The sequence below is a fragment of the Antennarius striatus genome, chromosome 15 (genome assembly GCF_040054535.1).
Source record: "Antennarius striatus isolate MH-2024 chromosome 15, ASM4005453v1, whole genome shotgun sequence".
Classification (NCBI taxonomy): domain Eukaryota; kingdom Metazoa; phylum Chordata; class Actinopteri; order Lophiiformes; family Antennariidae; genus Antennarius; species Antennarius striatus.
The window spans coordinates 4,928,309-4,949,286 of NC_090790.1; the positions used below are offsets into that span (position 1 = coordinate 4,928,309).

A 20,978-nucleotide genomic window follows, 5' to 3' on the forward strand; every position below is an offset into this window, starting at 1 on the left:
ATCCTCCTCACGGTCAGCTTTTGCCTGTAAGGAGATAACAGAGCAGAGATGCTCCTGTGGATATTAGTCATTTGTCTGACATACGATTTCATGTCATTTGACAAAATACCAAGAGAAGGTCCCTTAGCTGTTTTGTAAATTGGAGAAGGCATTGACCTGCCGGTTAAAGCTTCATGTGGTGTTATTTTCAGGTCTCTATGAACACTTGATCTATATGCCATGAGCGCAAGTGGCAGTGCATCTACCCAATTTAACCCCGTGCACATGCAAATTTTCAAAAGTTTGTTTTTCAAAATCCCATTCACTCTCTCCACAATACCTCGACTCTGAGGATTGTACACACATCCAAATCTCTGCTTGATTCCTAACTTCTGCAACATGCATTTCACGGTTTTATCCACAAACTCCTTTCCATTGTCTGAACTTATTCTTAGTGGAATCCCAAACCTTGGAACGATTTCATGGCACAGAAACTTTGCAACAGTTTCTGCATTTTTGTGTTTGGACGGTGTCGCTTCAACCCACCTGCTGAATCTATCAGTCACCACCAACAGATACCTCTTCCCTTGCACTGGTCTCACCATATCAACATAGTCCATGTCCAGGTGTAGAAAAGGTCCTTCAGGTGCTGGAATATGTTCAGCAATGTTACTTTTTTAAGCATGTTTCAAATCGACCAATCACTCCATCAACATGTTGTTGTAGTTTAGGAGCCCAAAAATTCCATTCCCGAATTTTTCTCATCACTTCGCCTCTAGACTCATGGCCTACCCCATGAGCCTCATGGATCAGTAAAGGTAGGAGTCCACTAGGAGCAACAAATAGCCCCTCGTGGTTTCTCCACAATCCTTCAGCATCTTTAGAAGCTCCTCTCTGAAGCCATAAATGGCATTCTGCTTCTGGAGCCTCGTCCTGTAACAATATCAAATCTTTAAAAGTTATTTGTTCCTCAAGGTCCACAGCATGAGTTACCATTATAGCTTTATTGTTCACTGAAGCTGCACTTTTAGCTGCTTCATCTGCTGCTGCATTTCCTTTGGCAACCCATGAATCATTCTTCTAATGTGCAGCACACTTTATTATGGCTGAGGATCTTGGTTTCATCATTGCCATTAATAATTTCATGATCTGATCACGGTGCTGAATGGGAGAGCCGTCAGTTTTTCTGAAACCTCTCCCCTTCCACGCTGCACCAAACAAATGACACACCCCATGTGCATAGGCAGAATCTGTGTAGATGTTAGCGTTTTTACCTTCTGCATACTCACATGCATACGTCAAAGCCTTTAGTTCTGCCAACTGGCTGGAACACGGCTGCACACACTCTTCCATCGAACAGTCTCAGTTTTGCCATGTATTAACTCAATAACTGCACAACCTGCTCTGAGTGCTTCCCCATCTCTGTAGCAGGAGCCGTCCACCAACAGAGTCATGTCGGCTGACTCCAAAGGGATAGCACTCAGGTCAGACCTTAGTTTAGCATCTCTCTCTGCCTCAGCCACACAGTCATGTGGTTCTCCCTCAAACGGGAGTGGAATGGAGTCTTCTGGGTTCTTAACCCTGCAGACATGTAATGTCACATCCGGGTATTCAAGAAGTCGGTGATAGTCAGTCAACCGTTGTGCGGTTAACACAAATTTTCCTCTTTCAATTAAGTTTATCAACTTATGATGTGATAAAATCTCTATCGAATAGCCCATAGTAAGGGCTGATGCTTTCTCATACAACAAATGAGCGGCAGCCAGGTGCTGATAGCATTCTGGCAAACCTAGTTCTACCGGCGTTAGTGCAACAGAATAATAGGCAATTGGTTAAGCATGTGTACCTATACCTGTTTTCTGGCCTAACATCCCTACTGCATGTCCCTGACGACACGACACAAACAACTGGAACTGTTTCTCATAGTCTGGAAGAGTCAAAGCCGGCGACCGCTGTAGCAAAGTTTTAACAGTTTCAAAAGCAGTGTGTCCCTCTGATGTCCAAACTAATCTGCTTCGCAAATTTCCAGCTCCATTTTCTTTAATCATGTTTCTCAGAGGCTGGACAATAGCAGAATATCCATCAACCCATTCTGAAGTGTACCCCGCCATTCCCAGAAACATCATCATTTCTTTAACAGTGGTTGGTTTGGGAGCTTTTGACACCGCCTCCAACTGGGAGGGAGAAACTGATCCTGTCCCTTGTTTGATCGACCTACCCAGGTACTCTACCTGTTCCATGCAGTACTGTAATCTCTCTTGTGAGGCCTTGTGGCCTTTTTTAGCCAGCATAGTTAACAGGATCATGGAGTCCTTATGGCAGGTTTCCAAGTCTGATGCACACAAAATGATGTCATCCACATATTGGATAACTGTACTGTTAATTGTACCAGCCAAGTCAGCCATGTCTTCTTTCAATACTTTGTTAAATACATGAGGGCTATGTTTGAAGCCTTGTGGCATGCGCGTGTACGTATAGGATTGGTTTCTGTACGTAGATGCAAAAAGATGCCTGCTGACAGGACTTAGAGGTACACTAAAAAATGCAGAGCACAAATCAATGCCAGTGAACCACTTAGCATCTGGTGGGACATTTGACAGCAAAGTGTGAGGATTAGGAACCTCAGCAGGGAAGTCCTCAATTACTTCATTCAACCATTCAAAGTCATGTACTAAACGGTACTTCTTTGTATTTGCTTTTAACACTGGCAAGATCGGTGTATTGCTGCATGGGTTCGGCTCAACCAACAGTACTCCAGCCTCCAACAAACCTTGAATAGTTCCCTCAATTCCCGCTTCAGCTTCAGGTTTTAGGGGTTATTGAGGTGTCCACGGTGGTCTACATCCTGGTTTGTCTGCTGCAGACATTCGTTAGATGACCCTGTGCAGAAACATACATTCTAATTTCAAGTATAGTGTATGAAATGATCTGGCCAGCTGCTTCTGTCAGTGTCTAACTTCTTCCAAGGATACCGACAGTCATGCAAGCATTTCCAAATATGGTCCAACAGGAATTATTTTCATGCAGCGTCTTCATGACCTCGAGACATCCTGGGGCCACCTTCACGAGCGCTGAATAATTTGACACACACAACAATCCAGATCTTTGGTTCAATTAAATGATATTATTTTATTATATTATTGTATTATTTTATTGTATTAAAAACTTTCCACCACACCTGTAAATTAGACAAACTCACACTACAGTAGACTTAACTCTGACAGGAGCTGAAGCCGCTGCTTAAATATGCCGTCCATAACATGAAGCGCTTGATGAACATGACCTCTCCTCTGGCACCACCCTCAGGGCAAAAGTCACGCTTAAAGTCGAGAGTTTTCAAAAACGTTTTTCATCATCTTTTCTAGTTTAAATTACTGTGTAATTCACACATCAAACAGTAACAGTCCTACATTTGAAATAAATCATACATGAAAAGTGATTTCTAAAACTCTTGGATCCCTTGCTGGACTGTAGATCCTACATTTAGACAGGAAGCTCTTCGTTTGTGTATACTTGAACAACTAAAGTACAGATAGAAGCAATGAATTCTTTCTGGCAGTGGTTCTAAAGTGAAACCTTCCCTCCGTCTTCTTCCTGCTCCTAAAGGGAGAAACACGAGCTTCCTGTGCCGACAATAACCTGATGGGAATGAAACATTTCTCCATGACAACTACTGAAGCAACATCCTTTGAAAATTAAGATGTAGACAGTTGAATGAATATTCTGATTTTCTTGAATTTAAATGATTCTAATTGTCCATGAAAGGATTTGGAAGATTAAAGGGTAGCTCCACTTCTGTAGAATCTTTTATTTTTAAGAAATAGCCTCAAAAGGCTTCAAGGACAACCACAGCCTGCAACAGAATCTGTCCTGCAAGCAGCCTCTCTAAAACTTTTAGAACATTCACTGTATGTCAATCCGCCACAGAGCAACCAGCTATTTCTAATCCTTTTACTCACCCATCAGGCTCCACAACAGCCCATTGATCCACGTCTAAAAATATCCCCACTGTGTGTTTCATTGATCCGTTGATCTAATCACAGTTAGCCGAGCTGCTGCTGCATGAGTGGCAGCTCTGGATGGACGGGTGACGCTGATCCAAAGCCAGAGGTGGCGTTCAGGACCATCACTTAGCTTCCTGGGATGAGCCGTCATCCATCATGAGCTGCAGCAGCGTCCAGAGTGTGTTTTAAAGTGTAAGTGCTTGTTGTTGAGCATGATGGAGCCGCACTGGGTGACCCGGCCTTGTGAGAAAACACCCAGACGTCTGCAGTAGTGAACACAGAAACACGTGCATCTATGAGCCGTATGGTGCTCATCTGAAAGTAAATAAAGTTGGATAGGAAACAAATTATTTCATAAGGTCAACTGAAAGACTCTCCATGCAGAGTGGACCATTACAAACTTTCCCACTAATTCCCACTGGGCATCCACACACTACATGATGACATCCAGGTCGGGCCCCTAAAGCCTCCTCCGGTCAGAGCGGGGCTTTCTTATCGTTTCTGTGAGAATGCTTCGGCCCCACCCTGGAGGATGATGGATGAGCCGATGCTGACGCGATGGGGGCTCTGTTCACATTCATCACAGTAACTGTCCCGGTGCGCAATGATTTAAACAGGCCGGCCCACAAGCGTGATTTGTGACATCACAAATCATCTGGGAGCCAATCCGGGTCCAGTACTCGGCTCCTGGAGAGGATGGATGTTACGTCCCACTGTGTTATATCATATATCTATTCTTCCTGTCAGCTTTTTAAATCGATAATTTAAATTGTATCTGTAATGTTAATTGTTTCTTACTAATTGGGGATATTTGTCTCGGCAGTATTTCCAGATTAAAATTGCATAATTTCAATCATAAATCATCTCATGTTTTGACACTGAGAAGTATTTTGTAACCCTGTTTTGAAAGGTGTTGCATAGAAAACGTTTATAATAATCATTTATGAAAAATACATCATTGAAGCTACTAACAATAATGTCAAAAAACAGAAAAAAAGAGTGATTCTCAAGTATGAAGTAGAAGATATTTAAACCCCACAAAAAAAAAAATGCTGACATTTAAGGCAAACTTCCAGTAGAAACCTTCAAAAAGGAGCTTAGCATTTGCAAAGCCGGACTCGTTTCATCCCAAAGTTCAATCGTAATCTACTCATCCTCATGTTTAAGAAGTTTATTCAACGGTGACGTATTTCTGGAGCTTCCTAACAGTAGCTCCAGAAATCGTTTTCTTTCTGCACAGATGACAAAGATGAAGACTTGTTTCAGATTGTGAGAAAACAAGCTCAAACAACCTGAAATGAATCTTTCCTGGTAGCCTCTAAACTTAGCTAAAAGCTTGGAGATTAATATTTTACATGAAAATATATAAACCTACAATATTAAAAACAATATTGATGAAAATTTCACTACTGAAAATAAAAGAAGCAACAATAAGACTGAACATCTACATTTTTAGAAATGCATGATAACACATTTATTGGTTCTCAGCATCCATCCGTTACCTGGGATATGAGGTGTGACCTTCATACTCAGTCTTCTAAAACAGAATGACATGAAGACAGCCACGAAGATCTTAAATTCACTGAAGCCTGGTTTAATAGCATTAAAGTATGTCTTAGTCGCATAAATAAGTGTCTTAGTCGCATAAATAAGATCATAAACAAATCTTTTGGATTTCTTAGCAATACAAAAAAAAAAAAAAAGTTTTCCCTTATCTTCCAGTCCAACCTTCATTCATTCACTGTGGATATCCCATTATAAATCCACGAATTTCTATTCATTGCAGGGAAAGCAAAGCTCTTCTAAAACTTGTACGACCCAATTTGTTGGCAAAAAAGCTCCCCGACAGCTGGTAACCGCAGGACGAAAATCTCCCAGAATTCCTCCTCAGGCAGCAATTAGTTTGTAAATACTTATTCTCCATGGTCTTTTGGGGGAGAGATTCGGCTTCAAGCGTGGCTTTTCCAAGCCAAACCACAGACGGCAGCAGTAAACACACAATCCCTGAAGTTGTATTTTTTTTTAGTGTGAAACATCTGGCTGTGGCAGCAGCGAACAGCTGACGGGATCCATGTGAAACTATTCCCAGTGTTTCTAGAGACGCTTCTTGTTCTTCCGTCAAATCCATCGACAATGCACAGCTACACAGTACAGGAGAATGTGAGCGTAAATAGTTCATTGTCCCTCTATGTGCTGACCTGATGACCTCCCCTGTGTCAGCTGGGATACGTTCAATTAAATTTAGCATCACACATCTACTGTAACCATCAATGGAGATAAAGCAGAGGCAGAGGTAATTATAGAAGAGGATTAGATGGCGTGGAATTCACAGCTTTATGACTTTAAAGTCTTGATGTTTATTAAAAAGAAAAAAAAATGTGCGTGGCCCTAATCCTCTTCAGTAGATAATCCTCCTTTTTGTAAATTTTCATATAATTTTTTCCATGTCAAATCCCGACACCCACAATGCAACAGGACTGATGAGTCAAGTTTGTGAGGATGACGTCCAACACAGCAGCTTCAAGTAGAGACGAAGGTGTGGTCGACCAACTCTGATGTCACACTAGAGACACACCTTCTACTCTATTTCTTTACAATACTTAAATGTTTACTACGATTTAATTTGTTAAAGTCTAACTAGTCGTTTATTTCCCCTGAGGAAATGGTCACAAGAAGAGACCCACTGGAGTCGAACAGGCCAGACTGAGAAACAATGGATAATATTATAAGACTAACGGAAAATACATATAATGTGAGGAATTACATTTTCATGAAAAAACATTTTTAATCCTAAATTGTAAAATCCCAGCTAGGCTCACGCCTGTGATTTGAAGACTGACAGCATCAACTCTGTGCGACTGTCGTCACGATAATGCATCATATTTTTTTCTCGACGAAAAGTAAATTAAACTTCCAGATAAACTTTTAGTATAAAACAGTGAAATAACCTTTACTGCACCTAATTAATCACTAATACCGGATTAAAGGTGGTAAATAAAGTCTGTAAACAAGCAGGGCATCTATAAATACTCATGACTGACAAACGACTCATGTCAACAGCAGTAATTTCATCTTTAAGTCATGTCAGTCAGCAGACTGTGATGCCTGTTCGCTGCTAATGAATGTCAGCCAAAGAAAGAAGGAGTCAGAGTAATTAGTTAAATCATAAAGGAAGCCGATCCTCAGTGGGAAGAAAAGAGATGAGAGAAAGGAACAAGGAGGACGATCCTTCAGAGGGATGAGTCACGCTTTTCGCTCCTGTTGTGACTCGGCATCGCCTCGACTTTAATATTACAGGGTGAACATTTCCTGATGGAGTTTTGCGGCGCGTTCATCATCAGATGTAAGTCATGACAGTCATTAGGCTCATTATGGGATGTTTCTGGTTCAGACACACTGATGGATGGCCGCTGCTGCCCTCTGACGCCTCACTAAACCAACAACAGGAGCTGATGTCATGTTGAAGCCTGAGCTTTAATCCGCCACCGCGCCACAAAACCCTCTGAAGGCTCCTGCTAACAATTTGAATTTGCATTGGATTTGAATGCATGCAAATATTTTCCCATGTTTGCTCCAATTAAAAGGATAAATTCAGTTCGTTATGAAAGGAAACCAGTGCATCGAAAACATGACAGATGGAGTCGGCTTATTCCATTTTTAACTGGATACATGTTTTCTGGACTTGGTTTTGTGGAGGGGAAAAACATTTCATTTTGAAACAGGAAGGGTTCAAATAAAATACAAAAATTTGTGATGAAAGATAAAGCATTCTATAACATTATTCATTCTTTTTTTTTTTTTTGTATTACCAAGATAAATAGACACAGGAGAGATTTTTTTGACTTTGCGTAGACGAGCGAGACACTGCAAACATCCTCAAGGAGGACAATCAGGGTTGGAATGAATCACCGCCTCCAGATCAGAAAGTTATCGTCAGAGAGACGTAGGAATGCAGGAGGATCATTCCAAAGGAATCAAAAATTTGAGGTCTCCTTCAGGCTTGTTAAGATAAATGATAAAACCTTTGATGAAAAGCTTAAATCAAAAACTTTAATTGGCAGGAAGAGAGTTTAGTCAAACATTACAGGAAGCCACAAGTTCATTTACAAAGGGCTGAATCAGTCACGTCTACAGGTTTGATGATTGACAGATTAAAAAAATAAAATTACCAAAGTATAAGTTTCAAAACAACAAAACAAGCAGATGATCATTGACGTGTGACTCGCTGTGTCTAGTTGTTGTTGTTGTTTTTTTCTTACTCGGCTCAGTCGAGCGATTGAACCAGTAAAACAGTATTGATCCATGTCGTTGGTCCCTGACACGAGGTCACAGTCGCTGAGGCAGAAACCTCTGCAGGTACGAAAAACCCACCGAGACGTGTTGTCCACATCGGTGTAAAAATAGTAGAGCTGTCATTCTGCTATGGCTTGGATTCATTCGTCATATTAACAATCATCATCATTATTATTATTGTCACCACAACTGGAACAATTGGCCAATCAGCTGATAAAAGCCAGAGTTGATCAGGACAAAAAGATTTTGTACCAAAACAAGCATCGATTTAAAACCATCACCATTGTTTAAAAAAATTCGAATCTTTGAAGTACAACTTCCTGTATAAATTTCACTAATCTGATGATACCAGACGGTCTCACTTTTATATACATATATATTAAAAAAAAGAATCAGCAGTGCTCCAAATTTAAACAGTGAAACTGAAATCTGTGTGAAGGATTGGCCTCAGGAGCTCAACGCTGATGTAAACGGGTCACTTGTGGATTCTTTTTATTTTCTCTGCAGCGTCGGTCTCAGACGCAAACGGGTGATCATCGATACCTGACATGAAGGCTGCGTTCTGACGGAGATAAGAGAGGCAATTACACAGAGCAGAGGGCTTATCAGCAGGAACCTGTGGATACAGAGTCGCTGCATCAAGTGAATCAGGAGCAGGTAGGAACAAATCTGCTCCTCCTCACGAAACCGTTTGACTTTTGACCTCACTGGGCATCTGATCTGGATTCTGATCACTGTTCTAAACACAACAGACGCTAAACTGGTTTAATCAATGATGAACTCCGAATCCAGTTCCAGGCGTGGTTCTGCTTCACAGACACTGAACCTGTTTCGTGGCTTTTTAATTAAAATGTTTTCAATTTCTGCCCTTGGGCCAAAAAAGAGATGATCAGACATCAGCATCAACGAATGAATGAATGCTACACAAACATTTATTCTGGCTGCTTTATGGGATTTAACTCATAACAGCATGTGAGCAAATGGATCTTAAATCCCGTGGTCTCCACGCCGACAGAACGGCTCTGTCGGTCCGCCAGACCGACCCCTGTTCAATTTGAGTAAAAAAAGAGGAATATAAACACACGAAAGCTTCGTTTTTAACGTGATTACATAAAAAGTGAGGACCAGAAAAGACTCAGTCATCATCGTCAGACATCAAGGTTCAAATTTACGCTAAATATTTACAGCGATTTGTCATCCATCCCTCTGAAACCAAATGAAAAGCTGTAAAATCTTTCATTAAGAGCACAGAAATAAACACCACTGATACAGCAGCAGTTAAACAGAACAGAACCATACCATAATATACATCCAGGCACAGCAGAGCGTTGGCTAAACGTAGTGCATATTCGATGATGTGGCTCGTTATATGGCTCTCGGTTAGACATACGTTCATTAGTGTGAGGTGATGCTGCAGAGGAGCAGTGTGTGGGATCACTATCCCCAAAGCACCGTCAGCACGCAGCAGAGGTCCCCCCCAAATTGATTGGTCGATGCGACGCTACCGAAAAAACAAGCGCACCCGCAGAGATCGATCACTAAACAGCAGTGAGTTTGAAAAAAAAAAATTCTTCATCTTCGGTGAAAAGCACAAAGTCTCAAAGACGCTAACCAGCTGTCACGTTTGTTCAAATCGGGAGCTGCATGGCAGCTCGAATCCCGTCATCGAACGGAAAACAGTAACAGCTTCAATCCAACCCCACAGAATCAGACACAAAAAGAAAGGAATTACATTTGTAGAAAGTCACATTAATGTTTACATTCATCAGTAAAATAAGACGTGACGAAGCGTGAAGGCCGGATCGCTCCACTCGTCCGACCCAACAAACATCTTCCCTTGAGATGAACGGACAGGTTTCCCTTCATGAACACCTAAACCTCAAGGCCACCACTCTGGATCAAAAGGGACTAAACCAATAATGACCGGTTAGCCTTTCTCCTGGAAGTGCAATGCATTGTGGGATTTGATGTTTTGAACAGTCCCACCCTGATGAGATCATCTTAAAGCCAGTTTTATCCTGGCGACTTGAAAACACTGAATGAAAACACTTTGATCGTTTTTGCTGCTTCAGTGATTTATCGCATTAGCGATGTGCTAACTGTTAGCGTCACTCAGTCATACTGGCCTTCAGAGAACTTCTCCCGACCACGGAAGGCCTCCTTGACCTCCTCCCAGAGAAGCACAGACAAACACTCCAGAACAAGTTATAAAGCCCCCGTCTCATGTCCAGTCTGATTTTCTTTTTGATTTTAGAGACCAGCTCTAATGGGACAAATAAAAAGGAAATAAAGGAGACAGAGTTAGTTCCTCCGCATGGAAACGTGTTGACATGCAGGTGGACGGCACAGATCCGGTTTCCTGCTCAGCCCAGCGGTCCAGTGTGGACGGTTGCTTAAGAGACGCCTGACTGAGCAGCGACAACAGTCTTGGACTCAAACTCCACCAATCCCCCCCCCTAGTGGGACATCACTTGGGAGGGGTGGGCCATATGGGGAAAGGATGGGCCTCCGTGTTGAAGATGAACTTGTCCAGACTCAGCAGCTCCATGTCGTCAGAGAACAGCAGGTACAAGTACTTCAGCGTCTCCCCCAGGAAGAAGCTCTCCATCTTGTCCCGGGGCCCGAGGTTGGCGGGGTCACGGACGTTGTTGATGGACGTGTAGCCGCCATCCGCCACCTGCAGAGGGCTTGGCGTTAGTGTCAGATGTACGAATACATTCTAAACTACTGCGTGCTTCCACAACAGGTTCGGTTCTGTGGTGACGGGGCTCCGTAGAGGCGCCACAGATCACAGATCAGTTTCAGTCGGATCAGTTTCAGTCAGATGATGTCTCGTTTCTCTTAGAATTACAGAAACATTAATTGAAAAATACCAAAATAACACAAGGACATCATTAAAAGAAGAAACAAATAATAGAAATAAAGCCAAATAGCCCAAAGATTGTTTTTAAAGATGAGAATACCAACATTGTAGACCTCCCCTGCAGTCACTGTGGCCCCACAGCCTCTCTTAGGAGGTTACCATGGTAACCTCTGGGCACGTTATTGCTTCCTCATGGGATGCGTCTTCCTCTTTGATAGCATTAGCTGACGTTTGGACCACGTCTCCGTTGCTAAAGGTCTTAAAAACACCTATCAACCATGCTTCCGTAAAAAAGGCAGAGGCTGCTGTAAACCTGCTTCCAGACCAACACTGTCTGACCTCTGAGAGCGATCCAGGGATCACACCCGACCCGATCCCTGGAGGGAAGTCTGATCCGTATCCTCAGACAGATCAACAGTGGTGCGTCGCACCGCTCGTGCTCTCTGTGTCTGTACGTGAACACAAGACGTCGACGCCTGAGCGTCGTAGCTTAGCCGTTAGCAGCTGCGTACCTTCGTGTAGTTGTTGAAGCTCTGCAGGATGTCCCACCCCCAGTCTCTGTACTTGGTGTCCTTCGTCAGTCGGTACATGTAGAACAGACTTTCTACTGTTTCTGGTCTCAACAGGTTGTGTCTGTCTGCAGGCTGGGGGTGAAATGTGTCAGCAAAACATCAAAATTCATCAGGAGTTCACAAATAACGTATTATTTTAATAAACACGCTGAGAGCATTTGGTGCTGCATTAAGGCTGATCGGGGGAGGGGTTCAAGTGATTCTTTTTATTGTGATCTCTAATCCTAGAATTACAAAGAGCTCCTGTTTTATATTTACACTGGAGGTTAATGGAAGCAGCAGTGGAGACAGGTTAATAAAAATTAACATGGCAGCAGCAGAATGTGGTCACAACCCCATGATAAGATTAGAGTGAGGCTGATTAATTCAACTTCATTAATTCAACTGAAAATACGCATTTAGAAGAAAGAATACAAAACTGTGAAATAAAGAAAAATCTCTACAACAGCTCATTATGGGGACATAAAACCCAACGTTTATGTCAGACGTCAGCGTTCAGCCTCACCTTGACCATGACGTCACGGCCGTCACTCGGCTGCAGGTTGAAGTGTGCGATCTCCGGGCTCAGGCCGGTCTCCATCTGTTTGTACATCTGGTGACACGTCTCCATGAGCTTCTCTGCCAGATCCATGTGGTCCCTCGGGAGATCGTTGTGGAACCCCAGCGCCAAGGTTCCAGGCAGGAAGCACACGAGGTGATCCTGCAGGAGGGAGGAGGCTGATGAACGACAGGATGTATTGATGAGAGATGCTAACAGAACAACAAAAGCGGATCGATGTAACAAAGAAGGCTTTCTGCGTGGATTCTGGGGTTTCCATCAGTTCCATCGGTTAAAGAAGGAACCTGTTACCTCCTGAACCCCCCCCCCCCCCCTTACATCTGGAAAACAACTTCAGATGAGCGTCCTCACCATCTTGGGGTTGAAACGGTTATTGGACAACTCTCCCACAAAGGTCAGGCCGCTGGGCCCCGTCTGCTTCACAAGGTGCTTCTTGACGCCTTCGATGGCCTGGATGTAGTCCTCCACCAGTCTGGACCAAACACAAGAGAGGCCGCAGCAGATCCGACACGTCACACATCAACCGAAGCTCAGAGGGAAATAAGACCACATTTACTTTTGAAGGATTACAAAATCCTTCACTATCAGTTACAATCACAGAGGAAAAGCCTTTTTGAAACTCAAAGACGTGGGATTTACTCGTCTTCGGTCTTGGCTCCCTGGATCCACTGCTTCAGCAGGTACTCGTAGTAGCTGTCCGCCCTGGCTCCCAGCGTGAACACCCCCTTGTGGGTGAACTGTCCGCTGTTGGTGTTGATGAACATGGGCACCAGGCCATCGTGTTTTCCTGGCAGATTGTGGACCTGCTTGGTTACCTCATTTACAGCCTCCTGTAATGAATAAAAAAACAGCAGGGCTTCACGTCAGCGACATCTTAATCATCTTAAAACGTTCTCTTTACACTGCGTGTCGGGGCTTCGCTGGCTCGGGCTGTTCCGATTTAATCAGACTCTGCTGACGATGACGGACTTCACGCTTGTCACATCAGTCGCACATTTGACACTATTTCTGCTGCCTTCAGCCGTCTCTCATTCCGTCTGCTCCTGACCTGGTACTGTGGGTCCTGGGTGAGGCGGCTGAGCTCTCTGAATTCCAGCTGGATGCTGGTGACCTCGGCCAGAGTGCTGTCAGAAGTCCATCGAGGCGGGTGGGCGGTTCCCTTCCCAATGTTAACGTCTGAGAACGGGATCTTTGACGGGGTTTTGAAAGCGGGCATCAACCTGGACCCAAGGTCCGTCTAAAAGTAGAGAAAAAAAACGTCTGATTCTTATTCTGTTCAGACTGAAAGCAACAAAAGAAAGACAGGACTGGACTGACTCACAGCTTTCTCTAAGAAGAGCTGGTCCCCTGTCAGATGGTAGGTGCTCAGCAGGCCACCAAGGACACGGATGGTTGTCTCAAAAAGATTCACATCCACGTTCTTGTCGAAGGAGAGCTCCTCCTCCACCCACTTCTTCGCCTCTAAAAACTCTGAGGTGAGTGAGTGAGGACACGCAGCGGCATTAATTAAAATGTATAATAATCAAATAGTCTCGGCAACATTCGCATCACTCAAAAAGCTTAACGGAATAACGTTCATGTGAGCAGTAGTGCTCCTCAACACCAACAAAAACTTCAGGCCTGATTTCAAGCAGATCTCCTGCAACATTCATTTGGATGGAATGAAAATATTTCTAAGAGACGACGATGAGCGCAAAAAGTTGGGATGGAAACACAATCGCCTCAGGATACACAGCTCAAGCAAAGATCTGACATCGATCCAATCACTGATGAGGACGCTACCTTCTTTAAGGCCCATGATCCACATGGTGTCCAGAGAATCAATAATTGTCAGCCCGAGTCCAAACCACTCGCCGAAAGATTTGGAGATAGGCTTGAGTTCATCGTGACCCCAGGCGTAGGTCTTATATCCTTTCCACGCGTGTCTGAAGGCGTCACGTACCGCCTCCAGTCGGTCCACCGCTTCAACTGGAACCAACAAACACATGAATAAATAAAAAAAAGACGTTCATCTGGAAGTTATTGCATCTGTGGAAGGTCTCTCAGCAGTTCACATCTCATTTGAGGAGTCAGTGAAGAATAGTTTCTGCCCCTGGATATTGTTGCTGTGGGAAAACGTCCCAACTTTCCAACAATAAAGTGTCAGACTTAAATAAATAAGATTAAAGCATTTAAAAACTAAATATTTAGTTGGTTATCAGGAAAAAACAACAACAGGAGACACTGCTAGAGAATTGGTCGTTCAATCTAGGTAACGTTTCCAGTTGATCCCTGACTCAGATCAGTACTGACCTCCCTGCAGGACTGTGTCAGCAGTTTTGGGGGCGGCAGCTGCAGTGTCCTTCTCTGCAGGTAAAGGTAAGGCTTCTGTGTCCTGGTCGGCTTCGATTATGGCTCCTCTCCAGCTGCGCGAGGACAAAAACACGTCTTGAACTTGGTTTATTGTAACGAGGCAATAAGATGTGATCGCTCCTGCAATATTTTGGAAAACCTGTTAACTTAAACATGTTTCTTGGCTATCGTTGACAAAAAAAGTGAACAAACAACAACAAACAAACAAAATATGACGAAAAAGTATTTTTTTACCAAGTAATTCTGTTTACTCTATTGAAAAGCAGCTAACGGACAAGGGTGAACGCTAATAATGGACTATAAACTGGTGCGTGTGTGTGTGTGTGTGTGGGGGGGGGATAGGGCTAACAACATGAACAAGATTTAAGACTCACATTAAAATAAGAAGGAGGAGATGAAGAAAAGGATCACCTGACAATCTTCTTGCCTTTATCCTCCTCTTCCTCAGCCACCTGTGGCTTTTCCCTGCCTGCTGCGTCCACATCATTCTGCAGTCGAGGCGGACCTCTTTTGTTTGTGAATATATTTTTCTGCGGATAAAAGAACAGCTAGGACTACAAATAGGAGGGAAAACATGAACAGATAACAGGAAACAACTACAACAATCTGGACGTCAGTCCAGTCGTGAATGATCTCACCTTTATGGGAGGTTTAGCCAGAATGGGGAAGTCTGGTCCTCTGGGCTCGGCCTCCGCTTCTGGAGCTGCATCTATGCTCAGAGCCGGCCCCACATGAGGTCCCGCCACAGGAGCCACAGCTTGACCAACCACAGGCTTCTCATCCGGGTGAACGGTCCTCAGGACTCTGTCATTCCGCTCCAGCCAGTCTTCCCTAACCATCCCTACACACACACACACACACACACACACACACACAAACAGGAAAACAAGTTCGGTACGACTGCGGCCCAAGCAGACATGGGGTTGGTCCCAAGCTTAGCATAGACGCAAAGAACAGAGACTAAACAAGGCTTTTTTTGTAATTCATTAGTTAATCCACTTGTACACAAAACTTAAATCAAGTACACTCAGAGACGTTTATCTATGACTGTGTGTGTGTGTGTGTGTGTGTGTGTGTGTATTACCTGACCACTGCTCTGTGATGCTGGGCAGGCACAGCAGTCCAAATAAGAGCAGAACACCCAGCAGCATCAGGATGAGGCTGCGCTGGAGTCGAGACAGCTGCTTCCATTTCTGTAGATAAACAGAGCAAATAAACAAAGAGGGATCTCGCTACGCTGGAACACGTCTGACTGCTCTGGATGCAAACCAGACAACACACTCTCAGTTTAACACAACAAATCAGGTCGTTCTCGCTGTACAAACAGCACAGGCTTGATGGCCTTCTTTACCAGGCTTACCCTGAGTAAACGTCGGATATCCGAGTCTCCATCTGAAGCTTTAAGCACAGGGACACAAATCAACACACATTGCCAACAGCTAAACCCAGCAGTGGAGAGAGAGAGACGCGATCGCGGTCCCTCAGGACAGGAGACTCACTACCGCCGCGTTACCTGGACTCATTAACACCTGAGCAACACCGTGAAACCGTTGAGCCATCGCCTGTGAGCGCTGAAGGAACACAACAAAATTTATTTAAGAGGATGTTTATATTATGGGCTGCAGCTCATGTAACTGAACAGAAACACGTTATTAATAACAAGCCGTCACAAACTGTGCATGGACTTTATTTTCCTTATTCTGAACTGCAGTGTGCCGAATTTACATGGGCACACTGCAGGCATTTATTACGCTTGGATTCATGCGCAGAAAAAATATTCTTTACTCAATGTCATGTGTTCAACAAAGCCATGAAATGAAAGCTCTGGGACGTTCACCCCAAGACATTAGAAGAAGGAATTGTCTCATTGGGTGGAAGAGATTCCCAGCCTGACTACCATCTGATTGTTAAACATGGAGGGGAGTGTTAAACAGCAACCAAAACCCTTTTTCATTGTTGTCCCAACAAGCCAAAGAAGACGAGTCAGAGGACGGCTATCAAATTTGACTGCCCCAGGCACAGGGACGCCCTATAAAACAGGCTTTATAGCAGAAATGTGTGTTGATATACTGCAGGAATAAACATTGCAGATCAGAGGGCCACACTGCCTGTTTGCCAGTCCAGTGAATAAAAACACAAGTTTCCTTGAAGAACAGATTGTGTTTTCTCTAGGAAAACAACTGTGAGCTGCTGAAAAGATCAATCAGGAAGAATATTTTCTATGATTAAAGCTAAATTTAAATAACTTTGAACAATTAGTGACTTTTTATGAATTAAGGGAGACATGTGAACCATTTGATTCCAATAACATGAATATAAATGCGATAAATACAAATCAGAAATCAACAAGATCAGTCGTACCGGTTGAAAGAGGTCATCTGAGGCAAAAAATGTACAAATATTTTCTCAGGGAGGAAAGCACAATGAACATGAGTTAAGACTAGTTTTTGAAAATCTTCAAGACGAAGAGACGGAAAAATGAGAAGACAGGAGAGAGAGATGGTAAGTAAGAAGAACAAAACTCATTTTATCCCACTGTGGTGTTTAGACACAGTCAGACTGCTTCACAGCATTAGAGGTGAAAGGAAGAACGTTTGAAAACAAAAAAATCAATTGATCACAAAAAAGACTTAAAAACAGGGCTGCCTCATCTCAATGAAGCGATCAAATATTATTGAGCGGCTGGATGCTGACAGCTGAATCTTTTCAGCACGGTCTCAGTCAGAGCCGATTAACACATCCACTGAGGCTGGGCCACACGACCACGGCAGATCAACAGTCAACAAGCAGACTGTTCTCTCCACCGTTCATATCCAGCTGGGGCATCCTTTGATATCTACGTTATGGATCAGTCAGTCGTGTTGCGGATCAATAAATAGCTTTTTACTGTGATGAAGGCAGCATCAGTTGGAGACGATAAATGAAAGGAGCAAGAACGGAGGTTTAGCAGGCGTCTGGGCAGTTAAGTGTTTCTACAGCATGATAAAGATGGTGGGCAGCGCTGTGGGATGTGTGATTCCTGAATCTCCCATGGTGCTTAGTCTGGACTGTATTTCACAAACAAGTTTAACATGAGCTCATAACCTTGCGTTAAACACCGATTTATGTGTCCTGGTCTTAGACTCCGTCTACAGGCTACACACAGGGGCCGCTCACCCTCCAGCAGGACTTCCTCCGATGTTTGCCGTTGTTGTAGGAGTAAGGATCACCGAGAGTCAAAGAGATGAAGTCCTTTCTGGAGGCAGGGTACATCCTCTGATGAAGGCAAAGGGTCTTTGGCTCATAGAAGCTGAAACAGAAGAGGAACAAACCGAAGTTAACTGGAGTCTAATGTGGAAGCGGGATCCAGTTCATCTATATGCTCGCATTATTCTAACAAAACAAATCTACCACACCTTGAATAAAGTTCAGATACAAAGGCAGGCAGTGACTCATACCCAACAAAGTACTCTTAGTGTAAGTGGCTCGCTGTAGGCCTGCACAGTCAAAACCTGGACGGATGTCTACGTAACCACCAGACATTAATGTTTCAGAGTATCTACAGGAAAAGCAGGCTGCATTTGCTGATGGGTTAAAATCATTCCAACGCATTTTTAAACAGATTATGGTAATTTTATAAGCGTGTAACTGACATGGATTTACACGCTTGAATTTCAAAGGGGAATGTAACACCCAATTATAATAAATCTGTAAACAAAGAGAGAGAACAAACTGTTCATTTGCAACCAGTCACACATCTTGCATCCTTTGATTGATTTACATTTGCCCCAGATATTTTGTGGATTACAGAACCATCACAGAAAAATATGTTTGTGTTTCCCGTAAAATCATTACTTAATTCTTGCAAACATGTCCGTTTTCATATTGATTTCCTTCCAGAAATCCTTAAATTGTTGGAATAATCTTGGGATGATGTTAATTTTGATGAGATTTTTTAATTTTTTAATTGTAATGCCACACAGTCTGTAACTTCTCCCCTCCTGTGTCTAGCTCCAGAGAGAAGCCTCTCTAGCCATGTGTGATCATCCCTTCTTTAACAGATATTCTGGGTCTTCCAGCAGCTCTCCTTCTGGCCTGAGATCAACTTATTTTGGGAGAAATCCTCACAGAAGGACTCTGTTATATAAGGAGGCGATTTGGGGGTGAAGATCATCTCCAGGAGGAGATGATAAGTATGAATGCGAACTACTGCTTTACCAGATAGCACGATGAATGTATGCAAGTTTTAATGCGATATAAATATGTGAAATTTTGCTATTTTTTTCTTTATAACCCAGTATTTTATCATACATGTGCTTTGTCATACCAGTGACCACCAGTGTGACCCTCCAGCTCTACAGAGGGTCACATCTGTAGAGCTGCTAGTTGAAGTTCAGTGAATTAAAAAGAAACGCTGTGATGCTCCTCATGAGGGTCAGCCACGGCAAAAGCTACACCGAGAACACCGACACAGGACCAGGGGATACATGTCGTTGAACCCCCCCGTAAAGCCCCGACAGACGGACACCCAGGTGCCTCCTCCTCACCTTAGCTTAGCGCTGGTCGGCTCCTCACCGCCCCGATTCCGCTGAGCTCGTCAGCTGTTAGCTAGCTCCGGACGCTAGCTTAGTTCTTCTGCTGTCCGTAAATGGAGGCGACAGTAGCGGGGCTGACACACGGAGCAACATGAACGGCAGCGGCCCGTCTGACACCACAACCCCCGACCCGCTGCTGGGCGGAACGCGGAATGAACTAAACCGGAGGAAACATGGCTAAAGTTTGCGACCGAACGAGCAGAGAGATGGAGAAAAGTAAGAGCTGACGAGGGCTACGGTGTGCGTCACGTGACGTCAGCGCGTCTTTGACGGGTTGTTAACACGTGACGGTCCAGACTGCGGGTTGCCAGATACACAGAAATCACCCTTTATGGCGATGGTGGCTTTTCCGAAACTAATGAAAGAAAAAGTATTTTTAATAAAGACAATTTGAACATCCTATACTACTACTAGTGTTACTACCACCACCACCAATAATAATAACTTGAACTTGCAACAACATCCCGCGACACCCCTGAATTCAAAATTTTACCCTGACCTTTTTGCAAAGGTCAAAGATCAAAGCTAGTCCTCTGACCTACTGACCTACTTCTCCCTTCATTCTATCTTACCCGGTTCCTGAGTGTACAAAAATTGAAGTTTGACCTTGACCTAGTTATCTCAAGGTGAAGGTCATCATCTCATTTTCATCCCCTTTGCTGCCCGAGTAATGTGCTTTTTGTTTCATCTTTCTATCTGCAATGGTTGCGAAGATATTTTGTGGACATACTAACGGAAGAACGAACAAACACACAAACGCTGACGATCACAATCCATCACCACTTAGCAGAGGGATGTATAATAATAATAATAATAATAATAATAATAATAATAATAATAATAATAATGATAATAATAATAATAATAATAATAATAATAATAATAATAATAATAATAATAATAATAATGATAATAATAATAATGATAATAATAATAATAATAATAATAATAATAATCCCCACCTATATATTTGAATAAGCTCACTTGAAAACCTCACGACCAATAGACCTTCCGGCGTCTATCTTGACGTTTGGGCCACTAGCCGATTTTTTTTTTTTTTTTTTAATTTTATATACTGGTTTGATCCCCGAAGGGAAATTAAGATTACACTGATTACAAACGCATGCATACATATATGTGAGTACAGGCCCCTGTATCACACACACACACAAAGGGGCCTGTAGGCATGCAGGGGAGGTAGAGTGGCAGGCAGCTCCTTCTTGGTGCGCCTCAAATGAGCAATTTGTAAAGGGGACGGCACCTTGCTCAAGGGTGCCTCGGCAGTGCTCCGGAGATGAGCTGACACCTCCCACTGTTAGCTCACCTCCGGGTATTTTTGGGGGGGCGGGAGCGGGAATCGAACCGCCGATCTTAAATCATAGGACGACCCGCTCTACCGCCCGCTTTACCACTGAGCCACTGCCGCCCCTTTGAGCTCCACTTTTCATATTTGTCCATGTCTCTCACTTACGGAGCTGTTTTGGCTTCATCAAACATAGCAGTTTATATTCTTTGTTTTGACGGACCTCACGTTGACCTCACGTTGTCAGCATCTACCCGGATGGCGTAACGCCGTAGTGGCCTTCGTCGTGGTGTTCGTCCGTCCCACACACATGGAGCCATTACGGCTTCGTTGGACACAGCGGTTCGTTTTCTTGTGACGGCGAAGAAAAATAAAACAAAGTCTGATATTATTGTTTTATTTTGGAATTTCCACAGCCACTAGTAATGATATAAAAAGAGAGCTAATAACAATATGAAATTAGTTTAGAGGGAATTTAA

The 20,978-nt window shown here is 43.4% G+C and overlaps 1 protein-coding gene across 2 annotated transcripts; it reads right to left on the reverse strand.

Moving 5' to 3' along the window:
• Positions 1–8,019: 8,019 nt before the first annotated feature.
• Positions 8,020–19,605, reverse strand: man1b1a (mannosidase, alpha, class 1B, member 1a). Of its 2 annotated transcripts, XM_068334339.1 has the most exons (14): positions 19,149–19,576; positions 17,779–17,911; positions 15,707–15,815; positions 15,261–15,463; positions 15,034–15,152; positions 14,563–14,675; positions 14,053–14,238; positions 13,592–13,740; positions 13,319–13,507; positions 12,910–13,100; positions 12,622–12,742; positions 12,217–12,411; positions 11,652–11,783; positions 8,020–10,953 (listed from the first exon to the last, which is right to left on the reverse strand). In XM_068334339.1, exons 2-14 carry the CDS (start codon positions 17,872–17,874, stop codon positions 10,744–10,746), a joined length of 2,013 nt encoding a protein of 670 aa, XP_068190440.1. In that variant the 5' UTR covers positions 17,875–17,911; positions 19,149–19,576; the 3' UTR covers positions 8,020–10,743. The 2 variants fall into 2 exon arrangements, 1 of the variants encoding a protein (XP_068190440.1); XR_011038164.1 differs by lacking the exon at positions 8,020–10,953 and having other exon boundaries at positions 12,217–12,428; positions 19,149–19,605.
• Positions 19,606–20,978: the final 1,373 nt, after the last annotated feature.